The following is a 24,741-nucleotide window of genomic DNA, read 5'->3' as shown; positions in this document are numbered from 1 at the left end:
TAAAAGTAGTGGAAATCGAATACGTGGTGTACTATGTTGGAATTCGTCGTTGGTCTACGATCTATAGTTTTGCTCCCGTCCAATGATGCTCAATCTGCCTACTATTTGCCAGTTAAATGTTCAGTGCGATCCTTCTGCTAATGTCAAGATCCGCGCCGTGAAATAGTCGCCATCTTTGCGACTGAGTCGCATCCCTGAATTTGGCCCGTTGCATGTTCCGCGCAGCTTTATGTAGCGTTAGAGAAAAAAGATCATTGAAAGTTGGTGTCAAAAGGGCAAAGCGGTTTCAACGAGACCGGATATCGTTCGAGCTGTGCCGAGAAGTGTTAACCCGGCGCGAAAGTGGGCGGAACGCATGGGTCTTACGTCCTTTTGGCCTCGCTACAGTTCATGATAGGGAAAATTTCGGCATTTAATAAGTGACATACATCGAATCTGTGTTGACTATTCCATGCAATAATAATAATATTAATTCGTATAATTCGTTGGTTGAGCGTTTACCGGCATATGCCATTCTAGTGTGTGTTTGTTCGAACATAGTTTGGTGTAAGAAAAAAATGAGTTGTCAACGTAACGCTGGCAAGATTACAGTGCCGGACGAGTTGCGGGACGTCCTATTAGAGTTTACGATCAGCTATCTCTTGGAGCAACCAGTGGATATTATCGACTATGCTGTAGGTTTTTTCACGCAACTTCGGGAAAGTCGTCAAACTCAGTTGATTGAAGCCCCTGCGCAGACCGCCTCTTCTACGCCGGACGAGTCTGTCGAGGAAGGTAAGCCAGCGAATTTTCATTCGGGATGCGACTTCCCATCGCGTCGAGTATTCCTTCCGAACCCGCCCGATACACTTGTTCACAGAAAAACTTTCAGTGCGCGATATTGTTTCAATTTCGAAACTTAATCTCTACATTTGTCTTCAAAATTCGAACAGTGTGTTAGTGATTCTTACAGACTTTGTGCGAAAAATTTACATAAATATGTGCACATCGATGGAAACCGGTACGGCTTTTTCCGCTTAATTCATCCCTTTTTCCCGATGTGTTTATTCAATTTCGAAATTCAAGTTAATTTCAATTTGTTAATTAATTTCAATATTTTTCATACGTTTAATTCGTTTTTATTTGTAAACTAATACAAATCGTAAACGAAACGAAAGAAGAATATTTGTGACAGGAGATAGATATATTATAAAGTATAATTAAAGTATAATTAAAAAATTCTACATTTAAATCCTTTTCATTCTTTATAGAACCACCAATCGGAAGGTTCCAGAATAGGAGGAAGAGTGTCTTCGCGGAAGCCTACAACCCTGAAGATGACGAGGAAGACGATGGAATTAAGGTGCGTTTCTCCTTTCCAATCTCACTCGTCCCATTCAACAAATCTTGATTGATTTCAGTGACATTTCATTCTCATTCTCTATATACATCTCTCTGTACTTTTGGTTACGTTACGCAAGGAACCATATTGTCGATATATTAGTCCCGAACGAAAGCTACATGTTCAATCGATGATCGATTGATATTAATCGAACTATACGACTGGAAAATCAACCACGATAAGGAGAACTATTCTTTAGGAGAATTTTAACTATCTTTGAGTTAAATGTATCGAGTTGAGTTGAAAAGACTAAAAAATAAACCCTTTATTACGGTACATTGGAACGCGACAAGGATAGGGTTAACGTGTTTCACATATACAATATACATGCATACAAAGAATACATACATCTACATGTACACGTGTCCCGAGTGTATAAAAGCTAAATATGGATGCTTTATGACTCGTTCGGATAATAACACACAGTCGATCGCTTCGAAAGAAACTGCACGCGGTTCCCAGAAGACTCGCTACCGCTATGGAGCCTGAGTTTCGACGATCTGACACGTTGCTCGACGTGAATCACGCGAAACATTGAGAGCAGAAAATGTCTTCGTTTTCTTTTTATCGAAACACGAGCGTATTCAAGCTGTGCGGGTGACGAAACGGGATGATTTACTTTGCTCGACGATGCGAACGATGTACCTTTGTGACGTCAGAGCGCGTGTTCGATAACCTGCTACCGACGTGACTTACATATGTATGATATATATACGTGTACACGTGAGCGTGTTCGTGAATGAGAAAGAGTGAGAAGGAGCGAGAGCCTGAGAAAGAAAGAGGACACATGGGGAAGGTTCGTCAGATCAGGATCGTACTGCTCGAAAGCGTTTCAAAAGGCTGCGCCGATCTCGATTATTATCGGTAACTTGAGCTACTTAAATCGATTGGAAAATCTTTGGGAATATACTGGCAGGACCGGTCGAAGTATCTAATTGTCTTATTACGGAGGAATACAAAGTTAAATAGCTCCCACACGCTAAATAAGATGTGGAGATCAATTTCTCCATGAATCGTTTATATTAAACCGATCAAGGCTATCGATATTTTTTCAAGCGTAACCACATGCCCTTTTTGACGTAGATGCATACATGTTTTATTGTTGAGCCAGTTGATTAAAACAAGGCAAATCGATATCTGGGGGAGGTAGCCGGAGCTTGATCGCTTCTCGTGTGAAGCGTTGATACGATGCTCGAAATAATTGGACGGTCATCTTTTCAAATGACTTGATCTCCGAGTATGTTATCCCATATTTTACGGCCTTGTACTTGATATGGGAGCGCTGTTTGATCCTTAACAATTGTACGTATATGTTATACAAATAGTTTTAATAGCTATATGACAGATACCGATAGCCTTGCTTGTTCTAAAAAAGAATGATTCCAAGTATCTTCTAATTTTAACATCAAAGGAGATAATTAGATGTTTCGTTTTTAATGAATCACTTCACAGCATCGTATGACGCTGAATGTAATATATAACTCGGGTAGTCGAGTAATCGATGGGCAAACTGGTAGGGCGGTCTGTCTTGAAAATACGATTTTCAGCGAAATTTTCAATTTCCTCCTCCGTTCGTCTTAATCAGAGCAATTAGATAATGTCATCTCTGACGCATGGAGTCCTCGCCACCGAGTTTCGAGTTCGCCGTTTCGTTTTATGCAAAAGTTTCAACTCAACGTTCAGCGACATTGAAAACTAGACTGTTCCACTGGGAAAGATGTTTATTGCACGCATACGGACAGGATTTAAACAGCGCGCAATTAAGATGTAGATGAATCAATTAAGAAAAAAGAGAGGCATGCTCTTTCCTAAAATAAGGACTGTAACTTTGGTCAGTGAAAAAGCTTTACCATTGTGTTGGGAGCAGGTGCAGGAGCAAAGTATGGAACAGATTGATAATCGAATTATGATATTGGTTTGAAGAAAATGGTATTTTAACTCAGTTATAAAACCGTGGATAAGAACAATGTCAGACTATTTCTTGTGAAACTAACCAGAGTTGAATGCAAAGGTCAGATAATATGAAACGGAATACGGCTTAGATCTGTTTATCCTCGTGTTGGGTTTCTAAAAAAAGCTGGTCGGGATTCGAAACAGCTGCACGGTAGTGTCCTATGGATAGTATAACTCAATGTATCTATCAATCCCTCTATGAGAATCGATTATTTGAGAGAAAGATAAGCCAAAATTGATTATCACCATGCAATTTAGAGTTCTTAGGGCTTTTACTATTTTCCAACGCTACCGGTATCGGCCGCTGGTGAACCAAACGTAAGATCATAAAAGAGTTCGATTTTTCTTCTTTTTTTTTTTTAAACTTACCGTGCTGTGCAATCTACCCACGCGTATCTAATGGGAAACCCTTTCTTTTTATAACGGACACAGTATATTCAGACCTAGCGTTATCGATCGATCACGCTGCAATTAATTTATAATATTGATACGTGCCGCGGGATGATCGTAATTCCTTGACCATTAACAGTTTGAAGAATTCACAGATTTAAATATTCGATGAAATTTAATGCAATTCATGTTATGTATTTTACAACAGTGACAGAACAACTCATAATCCGTTAATTGTCGAACAAACTGTAATTAAGATTACACAAAATCTCTAACATGCTAATAGAAAATAAAATCGTTATTAGATCAGAATTGCTTCTATTCATGATATCATCCGTGCGATTCATTGATTGCAGATGGTGCATCCGAAGAGCGACGAGCAGCGGCAGAGGCTCGGTGACAGCGTGAAACATATTCTCCTGTTTCGGGCTCTAGACGAGGTAAGTTAAACATAGTACACGTACACTCTCTAGCTTGCGCGTAATTGAAACAGGGATACGGAGCAGCGAGGGCTCGCGCCAACTCGTGGAAATGCCAATGAGTACGTGTAATCTGCTTAACTGGGATGCAGACTCTCGGCAACGTATTACTTTAAAGAGAGGAACAGCCGAATAACTTGATTAGCATACAAATATAAATTTCTAATGACGAAGAGAATGCTCGCAGCTCTTACTCTGTTGGCTTTAATTTTACTTGGAGATCGTTTAATTCATTAATAGACGTAGAATCTCGGAAACTATGAAAGAATAATGAAATATAGCTAGCTTTCTGCCATGGAGTTTAGGGTATCTAAGATGATTAATGTATTAGTATGTTCAAGGTGTTCACTATTATTGATTTATTTTTAAAAACTGCAGTAGCATAGTCAAAAAGAGAGGATAAGAGAAAAATGTGTTATACGGTGTTTTACTTTATTACAAAACTATAAATATCAATTTTTGGATTATAGAATACGGCAAATCGACTATGTATACTTTATGTGTATTTACATATGTGCTCCACGTCTTGGGAGGATTCATTGTTGACCGCTTGAAGTGCTTTAATTCCTATTTCAGAATGTTGATCTTTTAGTTAGATACAGCAGGAAGTTTTTTGAGAATTGAATTATTAATTCGTTATACTAATTCTTCACCTGTAGTAGTTAATTTTCTGTACTGTGAACTTACTGTACTGTTATATTGTCATTCTGTGCCTTTTTTCTCATTTCCATTAAACAATCGCGCTTCCGAAATTTTCCAGAAAAAGTAAAAAGGGAAAACTCCATTTTATCCACAATATAACTTTCGTTTGTCGCTTTAAAGTCATTTTCCCAATTACATAAGATACTGTACGTGATCACCTTACGTATATCCATATCTGTACACCATCTGACTCGAAATGTAACAATTATGGTTGTTGTTCTCGAATATTAGAAAACGGCAAACGTTTCTAGTCATGAAATATTTACGACACGCATGTACGCACATGCGTTGCATGAATTTCTTGTAGGAACAAATGGCTGACGTATTGGACGCGATGTTTGAGAAGAGCGTGCAGCCTGGAGAATTTATTATCCGACAAGGTGACGATGGTGACAACTTCTACGTCATCGAGAGGTAAAATATGTTCTTCTTCTCTTCATTCGCAAACTCTAAGAAACCGGATGGAACCGGTTGTAAAAGATGGACCATCCAATTGTTGTACCTCTTTCAGAGGAAAGTTCGAAGTGTACGTGAAAGATCAGCAGTCGGGGGTGGAATCCATGATACATACGTACGATAATCGTGGTGCTTTTGGTGAGCTGGCGCTCCTTTACAACATGCCGAGGGCGGCCAGTATCAAGGCCATCACGCCTGGTACACTATGGGCCATGGATAGACAAACTTTCCGGCGTATTTTATTGAAATCCGCCTACAAAAAGCGCAAGATGTACGAAGACCTTATCAACAAGGTCCCGATGCTTAAACATCTTGAGGCAAGTTTTATGGAATTTGTACCGGAAGATATCGCGGTGAACGTAAATAGAGGATTACTTGGAAGCGATATTGCTTCATCGCTTATTGTAGTTTAACAGATTGAGCATACTATATGCAAGTTAGGTGCTTGTTTAAGGAAACGGTCAGACGATATTTCAGGATGTTCTATTTGATTGATGATAACAGCTGACCATTTGCAATTACATCTCTAATATATTATTGAATTTTGGATGAAGCGCAAGGGACTTCTATTGCCAAGAAACGTTCGGCTAGAATTAAAGTTGTTAACATTTATTTTGTACTTCATTGTTTCATAACGAACTAATTTAGTATTAATTTTGGTATAATGCAATTGCACACGTAATTACGCCTATAGAATAATAGGGACGGTAATAGCTGAGTAATATTAGCGTCCCAATTTGATTCTCTTCAGCCATATGAGCGTATGAACCTGGCGGATGCTCTAGTACCAAAACAGTATTCAGATGGCGAGCAGATCATCAAACAGGGCGACACAGCTGATGGAATGTATTTTGTCGAGGACGGCGTCGTCAGGATCACCATAATAGGAGATCACGGCCGCGAAATCGAGGTACGACAGCTTGTTGATTTTCATTTTCCAACGTGTCACATAATTGCAACAATCATTGACATACATAGCTCGGTACAGCATGAGGTTGATACCATAGTTACCTAGGAAACTAGTGCACTAATTACGTTGTCAATTGTATGGATGTCATTTGGTATTCTGTTTGATACTATAGATTAATAGAGTTCCCGCTGGTGGGTACTTAGGCGAGTTGGCGCTGGTAACACATAAACCTCGCGCTGCTTCGGCCTACGCTGTGGGCGACGTAAAGCTAGCCTGTAAGTTCTCTTTTCACATCCTTCTGATACGGTCCATTATATTACTATAGGCTAATGCATCTATTTATGTATTTACCATTATACATATGGGCATGAATAAATGATCATTAGACTATTGCTGTATATATATACATGCGATCCAGTTCGAGGAAGAGTACAATCATAAATTGCGTATTTTTTTTTATACTACTTTTTCAGTTTTGGACGTTGAAGCTTTCGAACGCTTACTTGGGCCTTGCATGGAACTTATGAAGCGTAATATCGACGATTACGAAGATCAACTAGTCAAAATATTTGGCAGCAAAGCTAACATTTCCGATATTCGATGAACTGTTCGCGAGCAGTGATACGTTGCACTGCTGTACTAAAGGCCCGACACTTTCGTACAGTAATGTAAAATGAGCACAAACTTGTACCACCCACTTTATGAATCTCATCCGCGTATTTTCAAGTATCATCTCGAGTCGACTTTCGTAATGACTGTTCACTTAGACGTATACCAGTAAGAAACGTCGTTAATAGTTACCAAGTTTGTACCTATGACACACAGTGAAGAGATAACAAAAATGCAAAGAAAAACAAAAGGAAAGGAAACTAGGGATTTCGACTGGTTCGTATCTGCATCATACTACTGAAGTAAATTTTCTAAGACTGCATCAGATCAAGAAGTATTAGCCTATCTTGTCATGTGCTCGAAATGTTTACAAGATAGAAGTCTGGATACTAAATAAGATTTTCATTGAATTGTCTGCAAAAAGAAAGAAAGAGAAGCGAAGAAATGCTCGGAGTGATGCAACGTATCGACAGACTCACAGAGTTCTTAAATGATGTACCTTTATGTCATTCTTTATTCTTGTACTTGACAATTTAAGAGCTGTATTCCATTTTACTGAAAATGTCAAGAATCAATGAATTAAATTATTTCGTATATTTCGATGATTCATCGAAGGAGATGAAGATACTTTTAGGGTATCATACATTATACCTTCACAACGTAGAAGAATTCTTATTGATACAGCTTATTGTGGAAATACTAGCTTAATTATCAAATTAATAGACAATGATATAGACATGCGTGATAAACATCCTAATCGTCAGTGTGTTTTTAACACGATGGTGATGATAAATCATAGCTGAAACGCTATGTTAGAAGAAATAAAAATGTAAGAAGGCAAAGAGCATAACAAGCAAGTTAGAACAATTACTAGTACCTATACGATTTTTAAACGCAATCCAACAACTATCTGATATAAGAACACGTGGCATTTATGTTCATCTTTAGAAAAGGCAGGGCTGGGAATGTAAGAGAAATATCATTTTAATATTTAGACATTTCATCTAACAATACCTGAATAGAAACTATTTCTCTCTTTCTTCCCTATATATTTAATAGAACGATTTTCCTAATTCTCATGTTCCTAATTTTATGGTTTGCTCTTTGCATTAATAAAAAAGTATTGCAAGATAAACATATATTCGCATAGCGCACAATAAAACATCGTTTATTTGATTGTTTACATACATATACGCGCACAGCAGATAGCGTTTGATCTTTGTTGTTCTATCTGCATATATTTATACTTGTTATTGCTTACGATCGTTTGTTACAAATTGAAATAGAACACTTGCTGTAGCGCACATAATCAGTATATTGTACGAGAAACGATACATTTTTCGATCAATAATATAGTCAATTGCATTGATACAACATCCATGGTTACATCATTTCACGAGTTAGTTATTTTCAGAAATTCACGCCACGTTTTGACATGAGAGAACATTAAAGGAATAGCTATTTTTTATTGCAGGCTCGAATGCACAGCCATTATTTTTCAGGAGATTATTTAATTACATTATTAAGTGTTTAGATTTCCAAAAATCAACGTTCAATTATTCTTCAGTTTTAAATATTTTATGGTGTTACTGTGGAAAAGATGGCTGAACAGTGTGGTCTCAAATCATGTTCATGTGTGTCTTATCGGTGAATCCTGGTAACAAAAATCGACCAAAAGAAACCTATAAACCTATTTTTGTTACACGTGTATGATACACGTTATACATGTATGATATACGTCTAGCATCGTGATAAAAGAAAAAAAAAGGAAAAAAAAAGAACAGTTTGAACTAATTTGAACAAGTTTGAAGTTGTGCGAACAAGTGCGTATGCTAGTCACTTTTTAACGGCCGTCTACTCGTTGTATTTTCTCCTCGGCGAATCGAGAGAAAAGAAAACGGTCAAACGTTTTATTATTACGAAACAAGAACAACTATATATTCACTGTATGACTGAAACTCAGAAGCGACAAGCTTTTTAAATAATATCACAATCACGGAGGAGAAAGGAGGAGGAGACTAGTAATGTGAGAACGAAAGAAAAATAATGTAGCAATAGAAATTGCTAGCGAAATGTTGTGTTATTAATTTTTATTTTCGAATTTTTCTATTCTCGTTAAGTTTGCTCGTTTTTATCGAATCTCTAAGTTTTTACAAAATGAACGACGAAATAGAAGAAGAAGAAGCACTGTACTGGTCTGAATTCCCGTTATCCGTGCCATTGTATTCAGTTGCTTTCGAGAATTCAGCAGCGAAGCTTTAGCCGTGGTTCTTAGTCTTCCACCGTGTCTCCAGGCTGTGATATTATTTTCGACGGAGTATTTCAGACAGATGCCTCTTATTACTACTGCTTCCAACAAGAAAAGAAAAAGGAAAAAAATTACAAAAAAAATTTAAAAGAAATAAAGAAAGAATAGGAATCTAAAATCTATCAGAATCGAGGAATTTCCGAACTATATCGAATCCAACTTTATTGACTGTTGGTTGCATCGTTAAAATGAGTGAATCAAAAGTTCCAATCGATGCGAGTCGTGACTCAATCGTTCATGTCGAAACAAAGGAAAATCGGGCAATTAAAAACGAGAAAAGAAGAGATATATACATACATACACGACACATAGGTATATAAATATAAATATAAATAGATAAATAGGTGTATGTATATTTATATATATTTATATTTATATATGTATATTTAATATAGTGGAAGACTATTCTCGCACACCGAATTGAAAAGTATATTTAGACGGAGTACTTATCTGTGCGGAGCCAACATTCGGATAAATTAAATGTAAACGCTTAAGTAGAGTCGACCCAATTTAAATTTACTGTATGTATCTAACAAGTGTGGTCTCTCTCTCTCCTACGTGTTGCGTGTTGCCCTTTCGTGTGTGTGACGACCGAGCCAGTAAATTTTTATTCCTTGATTAGCATGAACTGTTATCGTCAGTTTTTTTCGTCTGTGCGGTTATATGTTTCGTGTCATCGTTACTGAAAGTAATTGCGTCGTATAAAAAGAGAAAAAAAAAAACATAACTAACAACCCGTAATTAAGTGCGCTGCGAATGAATCTCACTTGTAATTCTAATACACGTTACTTCATTGTGCCACACAGGGTTCCTTTCCTCGATTGCTTCCGGAACAGAGAAACATTCGATCGTGCGTGAATTTGAAGCGTGCCAGGTTGCTTCAAATCGGCACGATCTCGTTCGTTCATCGCCAGTCTAGTCCAAAGCGTTTAAAAGAGAATATTCCTTGACTAATTGAGCGTACCAACCTAGGCAATGGATTATTCTACTGATCGCATACCTTCGAAGCGTTGACAATACTGTTCTCATAAAAATACGAAGTGCACCATCAATGATATTACAACGGTTTGGCAATAGTATAATCTATCTGATTTACAAAACAGAGAATCGCTTGGTCTTTGTCGCAATTAGTTATTTAATCATGATGAAATGTCAACGCGTTAAGCGTATGTATCAGCATAATTCTGTTTCCCGTGTACGACTTCCGTTTTTCGTGCATACTACTATCGACGGCCGTTCTAGAAAAGCTCATACTGTTACGCATTGGCATGCGTGACGCTTGCCTAAGGGTAACAGTCTCTTAGCATCGGACCAAATATCTTTAAACAAGAGGAAAAGAAACCGGAGCAATGGAGCTTGTGCGACTATTTTCTTCGCGCTTTCCTCTCTATTTCTGTCTCTCGTTATTTCTAATTGTGTGGTATCTAAGGGAAAAGATAGTGCGCTGAGCTATAAATAGGCTATTGTAAATGTATTTAAAGTACACGACCGTATGTCTAAAGTAATAACTAAAAAAAATCGTAAGGATATTCGTCGTCTCACTGTCCCCATGTGTAAAGTAGCCATCGATAAAAAAATCTTGCCCCCGATGCTACTCCCATTACTAAGCGATACTTGTTCTAACAACTTGCAGCAACTTTGTATGAAGATGTGTATATGTAGCTTAACGTTATGTTAGAGAAAGCACCGGAAGGGGCAAAAGTGCCGAGGGTTAATGAAATCATCCTCTTCGTACTTTTGACGAGTTCAATCAAAGCAATACGAGTAATGCAGCTCGATTGCCTATCGACAATCGTCCGATATCATCGCATGAAAGTCTCACAATATACAAACTGTCCATACATCTCTCCGTCATTTATCGGTCGTCTCTTGATTATCATTATTATTATTATTATTATTATTGTTATTATCATTGAACATGTATTTCCTGTGGCACAATCGTTTCTTTCTTAAACGGGCGTGTCATAATATTATCATGATGCGATCGCATCGTTCAAATATCACATTCTTTGCTTAATCTGACAGCGATGATGTGACGTGACATATTATGGGATTGATGTTGTAAACCAATTGTATAAATCGCATGCAGGCCAGCGAAATTTAATCGTGATATATTTCATATTGAAACTAGAATGTTGCGGAAGAGATATCCCTGATTTTTTCGTATGTTAATATCCTGTCTTGTTAGATCTTTCGATTGTACAAGCATACGCCACGCGAAAAATGTTCTACTCGTCTAATGAATGTTTAATGGATATACATATACATTTATATATATATATATATATATACATTTATATATATATAAAAATACATACATACATATATATATATATATATATTCGGAAAATTACATACATACATATGTATATATATGTATATATATGTGTATATATATGTGTGTGTATATATATATATATGTATGTATGTATGTATGTATGTATGTAATTTTCCGAATGTTGAACGATATTCAGCGTTCTGTGGAGAAAAATACGGAGCGGATAAAATTGGTCAGCGTTATCCTTCTATTTCATTCGTCTGAACAATTACTATACTAGTAAACATGGAAAGGACGTTGAAACAAAAGAAACGCGCAATGATCAATGTGAAATTGGCAGAATAAGAGGAAGACTGGCTTAGATACGTAGCTTTTATTTAACGTATAAAGCGATTGTTACGATTTCGCGACATCTATTAACTTGTGAAGCGAGTGTGTGACTGAAACGTGACAGTTCGTTGATCGTCCTGTTATTGGAATTACGTTATGCATCTACAGAGAAAAGAGAGCATCTTAAGACGAATCAAGAAACGCGATATTATGATCCTCGATGACATGCTAAACATTAAGCTGAATTATTGTAATCCTATCAGGGTATTATATGTCAAAGATGTGGGCGCATTAGAACAAGAGAGACACTACGAATTGCGGAAATCCTCGAGGAACCGTCAGGTTCATCAACGGATGGCTTAATAACACTGAACGATTTGAAAATACACGAAGATGCTGCTAGTTTGAATTACATCATTCCGTGCGGTTTCGAGTATACTTAACAATAGTTAATCGAGCTTCTTCTGTCTAGGATCGTAATTCGTTTTCTTCATTTTATGCGTTTGCAAAAAAGATTTATCGAACATTTGCTATGCGTTTCGTTCGCGAAAGGAATTGCAGTTTCAAGCAAAGAAAAATTCTGTAATAATTTAAAGACAGATGCTATATAGGATGTCCCAGGTTTTTTCAACTTTATGAATTTTATTGTCAGTTTTATGAGTAAAAATAATAGTTCATTAATTGGTTTAATGTTAGATGTAATGATTAAATGAGCATGATGAATAAAGTCGAGGAAAACTAGTTCTTTAGCCCAAGATCAACAAATATCACGTCACTAGTTCTTTACTTGTGAAGATTGCATTCGTAATGTATCCGTAATGTAATAAATTTAAGTTCTCATGTATTTTTATAAAAACAGGTAACATTTTAAAATGAAATTAAACGAAAAATCAATTCATTGTTATATCGTATTTCCGTTATAACTTTTTAATCAAATTATTGTTATTTTTACTCATACAATATGCTTGAGCCATTTGGCGGAGGAAAATCCGGGACACTGCATAATTTTAGTAATGTTATTATATATATTTAAAAAATGTCGAGTATTGTTTGTAATGTCGTAATTGTGTATTGATTGCGTGTCCATCCAAGTATAGAGTTGTAGTTTCGTGATCGCGAGACATACTCTTCTGTCCTCAGTCCTCAATATTTCATGACGCTCAAGCCGCATCGTTTTCGCACGATTTCGAAGCGAGCTGGTAATGTCGCTTCGGTGCACGGTCCACGAGATGATGTGTACGTTTTAAGCTGGATCTAGATTTTATACACGTATACGCTTGCGTAAGAAGGTCCCGGGTTATAGGGAAAAAAACGAAAACAAAGCAAACAAAAAAAAGGGGAAAGGCAGAAAAGTGCGTTGTAAACTATATAAAGAGGCGGGGAGGAGAAGAAAAGGGAATAGTAATTATTATAACGTACTTAACGGTTTTTGTTTCACGATGTGTTGTAGCGTAATAAAAACGTGCACATACGTATTAATATACATATAGATATATTATATACACAGAATTATATATTAGATATATCAATATACATATATGTTAAGACTCGTATCCAGCTGGTCTGATCGGGTATTACTTTAACGATTTAATTAATTGCGTTAACCTGGCAGCGATGCGATTGCGAGTAACACATTGAAAGAGGTGCGTGCAATCACATAGTTCAATTGTATAGCGTATCTACTTGTCGTTTCGATAACAGATTCGATGATCTGTAGTCTATCGGCAATGAAAGTAAAATGGAGTACTGGTTAATACTTCTGTTATTCAATTCACAGAGATAATTATATACGTTCACAGCATGATCGAAAAATTGAGAGTAAATTACCATCATTTGTACATCAAACGATTACCAAGGAGATTGGCGTACGATATCTCTTTAAGTTAACTTTAATTTATTGTATGTTTCATAAAGTATTGATATACGAAAGAATACAAGCTTAATCAACTATTCTACCCGTTTATTCATAATGTATCATATTAGTTTAACCGAGAAATACACAACACACACGAGCACCGGCACACGCAATTCAATTCAGCATCTGCAAGAGTGATGATGAAGCAATTCACTGATTTCTTAGAGTCAATTCAACATATACTATCATTTACCGTTTGTTGTTTTGAGCTACCACTTTTTTGAAACGTCATCAGATACATACAGTGGAGAACTTTGTGGTGTGCTTATGCATATTCGATTAAATAATAACGTTCTTTTACAGCATCACTGCCGGATTAAGTAGCGGTGTTACTATCTTTTCAATAAATGTACCTAATTTAACATTATGGGTTTGGGTACAAAAGTATTGTCTAAACATATTGATTTTTAGTTGATCGTACAAATTTGTTGCAATAGTCACTTTTCGGATATCTTGCTCTCAGATACTTTCTCGATGCTCACAATGGTACATACATGTCGGTATATAATATTACCGCTACTATTGTGACCAACTGTTTACTTACCTGTTTATTTAATTAAAAGGCATTTGTATTTAGGAGCAAGATATATTAAATTACACTGTACTATGTGTTGATAGTATGATAGTATAATAAAAATAATATATAATAAATGAGTGGACCTCTATACATTGTATTAACCTTGAAGTCCTGAGCCTTAAGCTGTTATACGAAAACTTGATATGAAGCCTTCTTGAACACATATTTATTCGTACTACATATTTCCAAAAAAATTGTTTCTTGAAAAAAATGTTATAACATTTAACTATGTTATACTTTGTAAGAAAAGCAGCAAGTCTTTATATTGAATTTAATTTATTTATATCTATTTATACAATAAAATAATATTATAAGATAGTGTATTAACACGAAATTAATCTGATTTTTTTGACAAACATAAGTAACAGAATACTTTCTGCTAATAAAAGCATGATTTTTCTTAATTTCTTCCACATGTAACACAGTAACATCTTTCCTTTCTTTTTCATTCTCTTTTTTATTATTTTCGTACCTAGTGGCTTTCTTATTAAAATTTCTGTGATATTCAGATTTTTTGTATAAATTAAATTTTTAATTAACAACATTTTTTTTATTAACAAATTAACAAACAAATTGTATTAATGAAATTAGGTTATACATCAAGATATACAACTTCTAACAATATGTAAACAAGCTACAGATGTCAATAGAGACCGGCCCATCTGTTCTCTTTCATTTGCGGATTTTTTCATATATTTTTGTTTTAATTCATAGGGTATGTGTATATCCCATAACAATTCATCATCTTTCTTGGTATCATCTAGTATTCTTTTCATAACATAGTCTACAGTAATCATTTCAGTTGCAATCAGAAGATTAAAAACATGCGCTGTCGCAGAAGATTTTAATATGTACAGAATAGTTTCTGATGAATTCGAATTATTTGTTCCTAGAAAAATCAGTTTACAGAAAGTTTAGCACGCATTATTCGTTTTTGCTATATTATTAATAATTCTGCTATAATTGTATAAACATACTTTGATTTATCATTAATTTAATACAGCTTGCAATAGAACTGGTTATCTGATGTTGTAAAACAGTTGAAAAATAACGTAATTTTTTATTAAATTTAGATTCTTCTATCACATAAGCACTCGATAGTGGTAATTGTTCGACAAAAAGTGGTACCTAAAGTGGATATAAGTGTTAAGTAAAATAGTAAATCTTTTTTACTTTGAAATATCAGATTTAAGATATTCACCGAGTTGATTATATTATATTTCACAGAGTTATTCTGCCAAATTATGGAATCCCAAAGTAACACGTTACAATGACAATCTACTAATGTCCAAGTTATTGCAGTGGGTCCTACATATATACCCAATATTGTTGCTGGCATCTGAAACAGTTTATTTTTTTAACATAATGCACTACCTAACACTATTCGACTGTTAGAAGTAATATAAATATATTATTGTTTCTGTACTGATGTTATGTTTATGTCAGATTTTATTAACTTTGTCCATTTCTGCTTTTTGTAATGATTAATGTATGAAGTACAAAAATTGTTCCAACTATCAACATCTATTTCAGTCCTTAATAAAATATCGTCTAATGATTTATAAAGTCCATTGTTGGTACGCATCGATATTAATTTTGCAGCATATGATGCCGTTACATATCTATATTTAAATAACATAAACAATCAGGTAAATAGATTAAATATTATCATTTAAATATTACCAATAATTTACTCACTGCATTAATTTATCCACTTTACTTGTATTAACTAGTTTTAAAATTTCAGCTTCGTATTTTAAAAACAGCACATTATTTTTGATATTACTTTTTATCCCTGTAGAGCATTTTGCTAGTGACTGAACCCATAAATTCTACACCGATATATCATTTGAATTATATAAAAAATTATGTTTTTTCTGTTTCATATTAATAAGTGATACGTATAATTGTACATTAAAAAAAGAGAAAATGCTACATCTAATCCATAATGAAGATGAATAACCTATATGATATCTACCTTTTTTATTTTAAATGTGTTAGTTAATTGAAGTGATATTCTAAACATTACTGCTTAGATTTTATCTAATTTTTGTATTATTTTGTTCACATTAACACAACTTCTGCTTTCGTAACATAACTTCATCTAAAAATTTATACATAGTTACAGATTAATGTGTTTTTTCCATTACTATATTATTACATTATATTCTAGTTTATTATATTTAAATGAACATCCTTCCATGCAAGCATGGTTAACATCACCTACTAAGAAAAGTAAGAACAGAGATGCTAATTGCTTAAGAATCTTAAAACACAAGATAATCTCGAGATAATTGAGATATTTACCTATTATTTATATATTACAGCTAAATTTGATACATAAACCAGAAATAATAAAAAATACAATTTTTTCAATTTTTGACGTTTTAATTTATTTCAGAGGCATACAATAGGTGAATCTTAAATGAACTATTGTACAACCATGACATATATACTACTCAAGTTACCAATCTTATATCTTATACTTCTATATCTAACGACGAAATTCAAAATGCTTGCTTATACTGCACTGAATGTTAAAACCACATATTGAAACTTCCAGTTTTTTTAAATACAATTTTTATTTAAATAGTTTTTTAATGTGAAAGTATATTTTATTTAGATCGAAATGCCGGGTAACTCTTTAGGGCGTAGATCATCTACGAATCCCGTAAGGATATCTTCGTTTGATAGGGAAGATAAAAGTTTCATGCGGACAGAATCGAGAAAAACACAAACATTAAAACCAAAGATTTTCTCAAATGAAAATTCTCATATACCAAGGCCTCGAATGCGAGCTTCTTCGTGTGATAGAATAAGTATTAGGGGATCGGTATTAAAAACAACAGGTGAAAGTTTAAAATGCCCTTTTTTCTATTTTAAATATAACAAATGTTTTAAATATAAATGTATATAGTCTAAATATAAATATAAATGTTTATTACTATTTTTATAGCTAAAACTCCACTTCGTCAAGTACCGACAACTCCAAAGACACCAATAACAAATGCTAGCAAACCTGCTGGTCTTCTTACAGTAGGAAGTTCAAGCAAAATACATGCAGGACTTCCAACAGGACGTAGGTCTTTATCAGCTGACCGCGCTAGCAATATTGGTGCTAAAGGTCCTAGAAAAGATACAAGACCATTAACCGACAAAACATATCAGGCTCATATGCTTAGTAAAATTGATAACTTTTTAGCTATAAATCATTGTTCTTCTATGATTAATAGCAATGGAAGCTTAAAACCTGTTACCTTAAAAATGTTTGTTGAAGTCTCTGGATATTTAGTAAAAATATTGGACATTAAACAAATTCTTACAATCACAAATTATGTAGAGGAATTGCCAAAAGTTGCAAAAAAACTCCACTATCCAGGAATTATTAATAAATCTTGGTTAAAAACTGCTAATGCTATGCATTCTTGGCCAAATGTTTTGGGCTGGATATGTTGGCTAGTAGAAATTTGTGAAATAAGGGAAATAGCTTTTACAAAGTATAATTTAGAGAACCTACCATTTGTAGGGAATCAAATAAACTCAGTAATTAATAAAAATACTTTTTTCTCAATGCTAAATTTTTATAATGCCTGGAATGATGAGAAACTGGATGAGGAGGCGTTAATGATCGAAAAATATTTACAAGAAATTGAAGAACAGCAAGGTGTAAACGAAGAAGACTTGAATATTGCACGTTCTGAGCTAGAGGAAGAAATGCTTAAATTACAAGCAGCTGAAACAAATTCAAATAAAATAGATGAAGAAGTAAAACATTTACAGGAAGTACTTTCATCTTTACAGAACGATGAAAAAATGCAACTGAGTGATATCAGTGCAAAAGAGGAATATATTAAAAAAATCAATTTTGAAGCAGATCAAATAAAAGTTGAGTGCAATGTATTGAGTGAACAAATTTGTTTACAAGACACACAGCATAATGAGTTACTTTCTATTATTAAGCAGCAACCAATGTCTAAGACAGAAAGAGATCAAATTTTAAATAAATGTACAGAAATTCAGGATTACATGCACCAGTTTGATGAATATTTACAAGAGATACAAAAAGAAATATACACTATGGACATTAAATTAGCATCTATTAATAATAATTTAACTAAGGCAATTCTAACATATAATAAAGAAATATTTATGCATCTTAGTGGGGATCTGGGTGTGAATCTAGAGGAGTTAAAGATGCCAGAGAAAGGTATATTGCAACCTGAAATTATGGAAGTATTAAGTACTAAAGCTAATTTAATAAATGATTTGAAAGAATTGTTGAGATCTCAAATTAATGAAAAAGAATGTTTGTTAGAATCAAATACTAATGAATTAGAGAATCTTCAAGAGAGAATAAAAATTCTAGAAGATGAAAGTAATGATGTTGCCAGTAAGATTAAAGAAAAGAAAAGTCTTATAAGTAAAATCAAAGCTGATGCTAAGCATGAAGAAACAAAATTAAGGGAACAAATAAAAAATTTGCAAAATGACATCAGAGAAGTTCAAGGTTTGATGCCAAATACACAACAACTTGCTGCAGAGTTAGAGGAAGCATCGGATAAACTGGATGCAGCTCAAAGAAGAAAAGCGTATATAGAGGAATCTGCCAAATTATTTTTTGACAAATTTTATGAGATTTTAAGTGAACATAGGAATAAGCTTGTCAGTATATTAAAGAAACATAGTAAATGATGTAGAGTATGTAATTTTTATTGTAATTAATAATCTAGGTTGCAATATTTTCAATATAATTTTTATATAATAACTTAATTGTACAAATAAGTGTATTATTACAAATTAACTATTAAATATTATACTAAAAGTTAAAAAACGAATTGCGTATATCATGTATCCAAAAATATTTAATTATATGTGTAATTATGTACAAATTGAATCACTATTCCATATTGCTGTAAAAATAAAAATTTATATTGATAATTTTACATTTGACTTCACTTTTTTGAGAACGCTACATCTACATAAATATAAGAAAAACATGGTACACTACCAAGATAATATATGTACTTAAGTTATATTTACTTGAATTGTAACATAGAAACAGAAAACCCTTAAATTGTTTTAAGACGCGCGTCTGTATGCTTTTAATATGTTTTATATACAAGAAGCAAGAATTTAAAAGACTGTAATTTCATATTTGGAGTCGATTTTAAATATATAAAGTATAAAGTATTTATTAAATTATATGAGATAAATTATTTTAAAACTAAAGAAAATATATTAGATATTTTTATTATATTTTTTTGCATAATAAGTACAGCGATAAAATAATTGTTCAAAATTATTCAATCATACAAGATGGTGTACACATCGTAAACGCCTAGATAAGTACGCTGGCGAATATTACAATATATTATGGTATGTTGTTCGATGTATAATGTGAATGTATTCTTTAAAATATTAGGTTAGATGAATTATGTCTATGGTTGGTGGAAATCGATTTACAAGTTTAAATATTTGTTTGGTATAAAAAAAAAAAAAAAATACATTTTTCTACCATTTTATTATAATGAGTAGCAAAATGAGCTCTGCTAGGAAAGCTGTTGCTACCCGCAGTAACAAAAATACAGTGGAAAGTAACCACCATTTGGTAACTAAAAATTGAAATATTTTTATAGTTACAGGTTTTCTTGTCATATAAATTCTAGCCATATAATATATTTGTAGCCTACTTCTGAATTATCTCATGATTGTAATAAAATGTTAGAAATAATTGTGAAAGCCAAGGGCCGTAAACGTACATCAACTATGGTTAGCAGTAGCCCAACTAGTCACAAAGTTGAAGAAAAAAAGAAACCTGGTCATAGTGGTGATCAAAACTGGGGTAGGGTGTTTAGAGAACAAAATAAAGCTGTTATGAAACAAGAGGCAATGAGAACACCAGGTTCAAAATCATCAAAACATGGTAATGACACTAAGGAGACTAAGAAACATTTTCTAAATCATCAGAAACTAGATGTTAGTATTAATTTTTATATTTATATTTCTCTAAATATGCATAAAATTATTTGTAAGTTAATTTAAAAACACTTCTTTTTGTAGCACAAATTTTTAGATGAAATTCCTGTCAAGCAATCAACTTCTCAGAAAAGAATAGAAGAACATATAAAATCTACACCATACACTACAAATCCATCAAGTACATCAATACCAAGCACTGTGGAATCTGTCATAGTTTATGACAGAGGAGTACAATGTGATGGAGTATCTGATTACTCTGATGACAAATTTGGTGTGTTCAATCCGGTTCATACATTACATTTTTTAATAAAGGAATTAGAACACTTAGTTAAAGATGATAAAGCTAATAAAATTCTTGCTGATATGGAGCAAGTAGTATTTAGAATACCAATTGAACCCAGTAAACCACCTATAGTGGTATGTTTATTAAGAATAAGTGAATAGATAATACTGAAAATTTTGAATATTGAAATGGAATTATTTGCAGCAGGACTTAGAAGCTAAATTAGAAACAACTAGACAAATGAATTCTATGTATGAAGCATTACGCGAGGAGAGAGATTCTTTACTGCGGTATGTTTAGTATTAGAAACATATTGTAACAACTTTATGCATTATATTTATATAATCTGTTCTTAAATTAGACAAGTTCATGAACAACAATTGCTATTAAATGAAGCTCAAAAAAGGCAGTTAGATTTAGAAGTAATTGAAAAAACATTAAAACAAGAATTAGATAAAGCAATAAAAGCTATTCAAGCTAGAGATAAAACAATAACCGAATTAACAGAAGAGATGAAGAATTATGAATCTTCTCAAAAAATTGTAGCAGAGTTAAGAACGAATCTCGCTGAACAAACTGAACGTGTAAGACAATTGAATTCAGAGGTGAAATATTTAACATTGGAAAAAGATAAATTTTCAGTTTTGTCATCATACAAACATTCGTTATTAATCGAACATCTTAATGAAATCAAGTTAGTTGAAGCATTACTTAATTTCAATCTAATTTAATAATGTTATAAGGCAATCATATTTACATTTTACATCGTAGGAAGGTTCAACATTTCATTGCAGACCAATTAAAAGATATTTATATTCACGAAGATAATTCGAATCCACAAATTCCAATTGTTCATGGACGTCGTGCATGTTCATCGCCTACTTCCACCTCTTCTCATGATTCCAATATACGTACCTCTTGGCACGATATATCTGATGTTTCTTTATCTACAGTGGATCATGATCCATCCAAAATTAAACACGTACAAGGTTTTCTGCATAAATCAAATAAAATACCAGTCTTTTCAGAAACTCAAATTGAGAACCTAGAAAATAAACAAATCAAGGATGTTCAAGAACCTTCGATTGAAGATTCTGCCAATTTAGAATTTATTAGTTTACCTGCTGGAGAAGCTTCACTTACTCTTTTACCTTCTTATAAAGACCTGGGTTGTACAGAAGTTAGCCAATATGGTAAATATATTTGATATGTACATATTATATATATCATAATATTTTACGAATCTAATATCTTTCTTTTCAGTTAATCAAGGGAAAGATGATGTAGTAACATTTAGTAATAAAAAGAACGATAATTTACCAAATTTTAAAGATACGAATAAAATATCATCATCGGAACATTTAGATTTGTCCAACAAAAAGGCTCATGAGAAAGAGACTAATCTACAAGAATTAAATAGAATTAAAAAGTCTATGGAGTCAAATAAAGGACAAAGTCCGCCTCATAATTTAATAGGCTCTAATATAACAGAACAATTTCAGAATATAGTTGAAGATATAAGGATGCAAAGTAAAATGCCAGTTAACATACCAAGTCCACTAAGGAGTTATCCTCATCCAGAATGGAGCGATAGTACTTTACCCACTATCAGTACTGCTTCGGATATAAATGTGATATAACTCAATAATTCTTAAATTTATATTAAATATTTTGCAAGAAAAATGCAACCTTATTATCCAATTAAATTATTTTTTATCCGAGAAATTGATTTTAAAAAATGTAAAAATTGTACTTTTATATTTTCAACGATATAAGAATATATTTTTAAATAATAATTTACACATAGAAGATATACATATTATAAATTATATTAATTTCTAACTCAAATTTTTTGCACTAGTATATATATACATATAAATTTAGTTTAGAAATATAAATAAAGTTTGTACAAAACAATATATAATTTTTAAAAAAATTGGTTTTGAATATTAATTATATTATTGTTTTAAAAGAGCATGTAATTTAGAAGTTATGTGCATTAATTGTACATAAGTTAAAAGACTCTTATAGGGTGATAGTGACATTAATACCAAAGCACATATTACGGTATTTTTAATTTTCCACTGGGAAACAAATAAAATTGAGTTTTGTAATTGAACGTGGTGTGTAAGATAACTTAAGACTGGATATTCCTGGAGAATAATCGATAATTTAATGAATAGTTTTAATAAATAAAATGAGATATTTGCTTGTAATAAAGAATACGTGTGTTATTGTTCACATTTCCACTTTGCTCAATATTAAAAAGAATTACAAGGATGTAATATAAATATGACATGAAAAACCAGGTGTATATATATATATATTTTTTATCACATATGTATATATACAAGTAAAGTATAATACTTATATTTTGTAAGTCTTAATAGGATTAAAAGGGAACATTTTAGTACACGTAAAACATTCATCAATTTTGCACAAAGACGTTTTTAAGTACATATACATGTTTCCCAGTAAGCGTGTATATGTGTACTCTCTCTTCACGAAAAATTCGATCTCTTTTTTTTTTATGGTTATTTTCTTTTCTAGGGACCGAGAAACGTTCATTCGCTAACAACTATCGTAATACGAACACAGTCCTAACATTCGATGCGTGTAAAATAAGTTTAACGTTATCTTCGAGACGAACAAGACTGTCTTCGCATTTGAACGACTTCGATGAAGATTGTGATAAAATGTGAAATATTAAAAATGTTTATTTATACGCGTGAAATATTACGAAGGAACTTTCCTCAAATAAATTTCAAAAACGGAATTTCATCCCATATTTTTGTTACACATTTTTGTTCTTCTTGTTCAAAATCATGAAAAGTTACAAATTCGAAATTTTACAATTTGTATTCTCGCGCCATTTTCCCATCCTCCTATCAGATTCAAAATACGCTGAATTTGAAAACGATGCGAAACGCTTGCGCCCCCGAGGAAGATTCCTTCGTATTTACGCGATATCGAAAGATTAAAGTTCCCTTGTCGGATACGTATACTTTCACGTACAGGTCAGTACGGTTGTCCTTACGGCATACTCGAGATATTTTTAAAAACATAAATTATTTTTTAACGTTTTCTCAATGGTCTTCGTAATTAATCTTAGAAATAGTACTTTTAACTCATAATACAAAAGTTCTTACTCTAAGAAGAATATAGAAATTGAAGATTGACATTAGTAACAACTCTCGAATGAAACTTGCGGGAAAATTCGAAACATCTGATCGATATCTCGAATGGTATTTTTTACAGTGAGAGGGAAGTGCATAGAATCCATCATGGTTGCCGTAATTCGAAAATTTTCGTCGACGTACATAAATACTTGGGTTCGTATATATTTTATTATTTGTCGTACGAAATTACCAATATCCCGGTAATAATCTACGATACATCACGAATCACAAATGTTTCGTTATTTTTACGTATTGATATCGTAATGACTCTGAGGTATTACGTACGTTCGTAATTTAAGAAAAATCGACATTCTTCGAACGATCATTCCGAATGCATCTCGGGAAATATATTGTATTTTCAAATCTTATTCGATATTATAAACGAAATTTTTCGTTAATTCCACTTTGTAATCGATAATCCCTGTAGGAGATCATGGAATTAAGTAATCGACGCCGATTGCCAATTAAATAAGCATTACAACAGTTCCAAAGAGAAAAAAAGAACACGAAGTAAATAAAGAACCGTTCGAATTTGGCGCTTTTCTAATTGGATATCGGCGGTATTACATCGAAGGTTGTCACACGTGCTGTTTATTTTTGACGTTCAAATGGTTGATCAGTTTGGCATAACACGACTTCAAAATAATACATTTTTAAACGTTCAGTTGGCAACGTACGATTTTTCGGTGACGCATCAGAGTCGAACTGCATACGAAAATCTATTTTATCGGTTTAAATATGGTCTTTTCGTTATAATGAAATAGATTGTGGTTAAAGTATCAAGTGTGTATAAATAAGACATTAAGAAACATCAAGTACACGGAGAAAGTGTATTTTATGAAAGTTTCCTTCATAGGTGTAAGATTCGTAAGCGAGTAAACAAATGAAAAAAGCTACGCTCTTGAATAATCACATTGCCAACCAGATTTCGGGAATCGGTTTACTTCGACTACGATCATCGAAGGGTGAGTAACAAGAAAAGTATTCAACAATTAGATTGATTTGCAATTAA

The 24,741-nt window shown here is 33.1% G+C and overlaps 4 protein-coding genes across 8 annotated transcripts in view; 2 read left to right on the top strand and 2 right to left on the bottom strand.

Moving 5' to 3' along the window:
* Nucleotides 1-15: 15 nt before the first annotated feature.
* On the top strand, nt 16-14,365 carry LOC100644529 (cAMP-dependent protein kinase type II regulatory subunit). 2 transcript variants are annotated; one of them, XM_003398133.4, is made up of 8 exons: nt 16-774; nt 1,251-1,342; nt 4,081-4,164; nt 5,213-5,319; nt 5,417-5,678; nt 6,113-6,271; nt 6,444-6,546; nt 6,745-14,365. In XM_003398133.4, the coding sequence occupies exons 1-8, from the start codon at nt 558-560 to the stop codon at nt 6,873-6,875; spliced, it is 1,155 nt and encodes a 384-aa protein (XP_003398181.1). In that variant the 5' UTR covers nt 16-557; the 3' UTR covers nt 6,876-14,365. The 2 variants fall into 2 exon arrangements, with proteins under 2 accessions (XP_003398181.1, XP_012167820.1); XM_012312430.3 differs by lacking the exon at nt 16-774 and adding an exon at nt 786-1,000.
* A 182-nt stretch (nt 14,366-14,547) lies between these two features.
* Nucleotides 14,548-16,496, bottom strand: LOC100644647. Of its 2 annotated transcripts, none has more exons than XM_003398134.4 (6): nt 16,267-16,496; nt 15,987-16,120; nt 15,715-15,910; nt 15,490-15,627; nt 15,266-15,416; nt 14,548-15,177 (listed from the first exon to the last, which is right to left on the bottom strand). In XM_003398134.4, exons 1-6 carry the CDS (start codon nt 16,312-16,314, stop codon nt 14,888-14,890), a joined length of 957 nt encoding a protein of 318 aa, XP_003398182.1. In that variant the 5' UTR covers nt 16,315-16,496; the 3' UTR covers nt 14,548-14,887. The 2 variants fall into 2 exon arrangements, with proteins under 2 accessions (XP_003398182.1, XP_048265734.1); XM_048409777.1 differs by having other exon boundaries at nt 15,987-16,083; nt 16,267-16,495.
* Nucleotides 16,497-16,555: 59 nt separating this feature from the next.
* LOC100644896 lies at nt 16,556-22,260 on the top strand. Its single transcript, XM_048409453.1, has 9 exons — nt 16,556-17,137; nt 17,245-18,977; nt 19,780-19,896; nt 19,974-20,264; nt 20,349-20,684; nt 20,755-20,840; nt 20,912-21,244; nt 21,322-21,743; nt 21,814-22,260. The coding sequence occupies exons 1-9, from the start codon at nt 16,918-16,920 to the stop codon at nt 22,188-22,190; spliced, it is 3,915 nt and encodes a 1,304-aa protein (XP_048265410.1). The 5' UTR covers nt 16,556-16,917; the 3' UTR covers nt 22,191-22,260.
* Nucleotides 22,261-22,855: 595 nt separating this feature from the next.
* LOC100645014 (zinc finger protein 768) overlaps nt 22,856-24,741 on the bottom strand; it is a 54,555-nt gene continuing 52,669 nt past the window's right edge. For all 3 annotated transcript variants that reach the window (XM_012312433.3, XM_012312436.3, XM_048409774.1), the window contains exon 3: nt 22,856-24,741. This exon is cut by the window's right edge and continues 26,197 nt beyond it. The gene's annotated coding sequence lies outside the window, so the exon portion shown is untranslated.

The sequence above is a fragment of the Bombus terrestris genome, chromosome 10 (genome assembly GCF_910591885.1).
Source record: "Bombus terrestris chromosome 10, iyBomTerr1.2, whole genome shotgun sequence".
Classification (NCBI taxonomy): domain Eukaryota; kingdom Metazoa; phylum Arthropoda; class Insecta; order Hymenoptera; family Apidae; genus Bombus; species Bombus terrestris.
This window is presented reverse-complemented; position numbering and strand designations above follow the sequence as displayed.

Bases quoted from the DNA above. Each gene is read 5' to 3' on its own strand.
- LOC100644647 (XM_003398134.4), bottom strand. From the start codon at position 16,314: ATGTTTAGAATATCACTTCAATTAACTAACACATTTAAAATAAAAAAG. The intron at 16,121-16,266 runs GTAGATATCATA...ATATCGGTGTAG, and splicing joins ACACATTTAAAATAAAAAAG to AATTTATGGGTTCAGTCACT. The intron at 15,628-15,714 runs GTACAGAAACAA...AAACTGTTTCAG, and splicing joins CTGACATAAACATAACATCA to ATGCCAGCAACAATATTGGG.
- LOC100644529 (XM_003398133.4), top strand. From the start codon at position 558: ATGAGTTGTCAACGTAACGCTGGCAAGATTACAGTGCCGGACGAGTTG. The intron at 5,679-6,112 runs GCAAGTTTTATG...GATTCTCTTCAG, and splicing joins CGATGCTTAAACATCTTGAG to CCATATGAGCGTATGAACCT. The intron at 6,272-6,443 runs GTACGACAGCTT...TTGATACTATAG, and splicing joins ATCACGGCCGCGAAATCGAG to ATTAATAGAGTTCCCGCTGG.
- LOC100644896 (XM_048409453.1), top strand. From the start codon at position 16,918: ATGCCGGGTAACTCTTTAGGGCGTAGATCATCTACGAATCCCGTAAGG. The intron at 17,138-17,244 runs GTGAAAGTTTAA...CTATTTTTATAG, and splicing joins ATCGGTATTAAAAACAACAG to CTAAAACTCCACTTCGTCAA. The intron at 19,897-19,973 runs GTAACTAAAAAT...ATATATTTGTAG, and splicing joins TGGAAAGTAACCACCATTTG to CCTACTTCTGAATTATCTCA.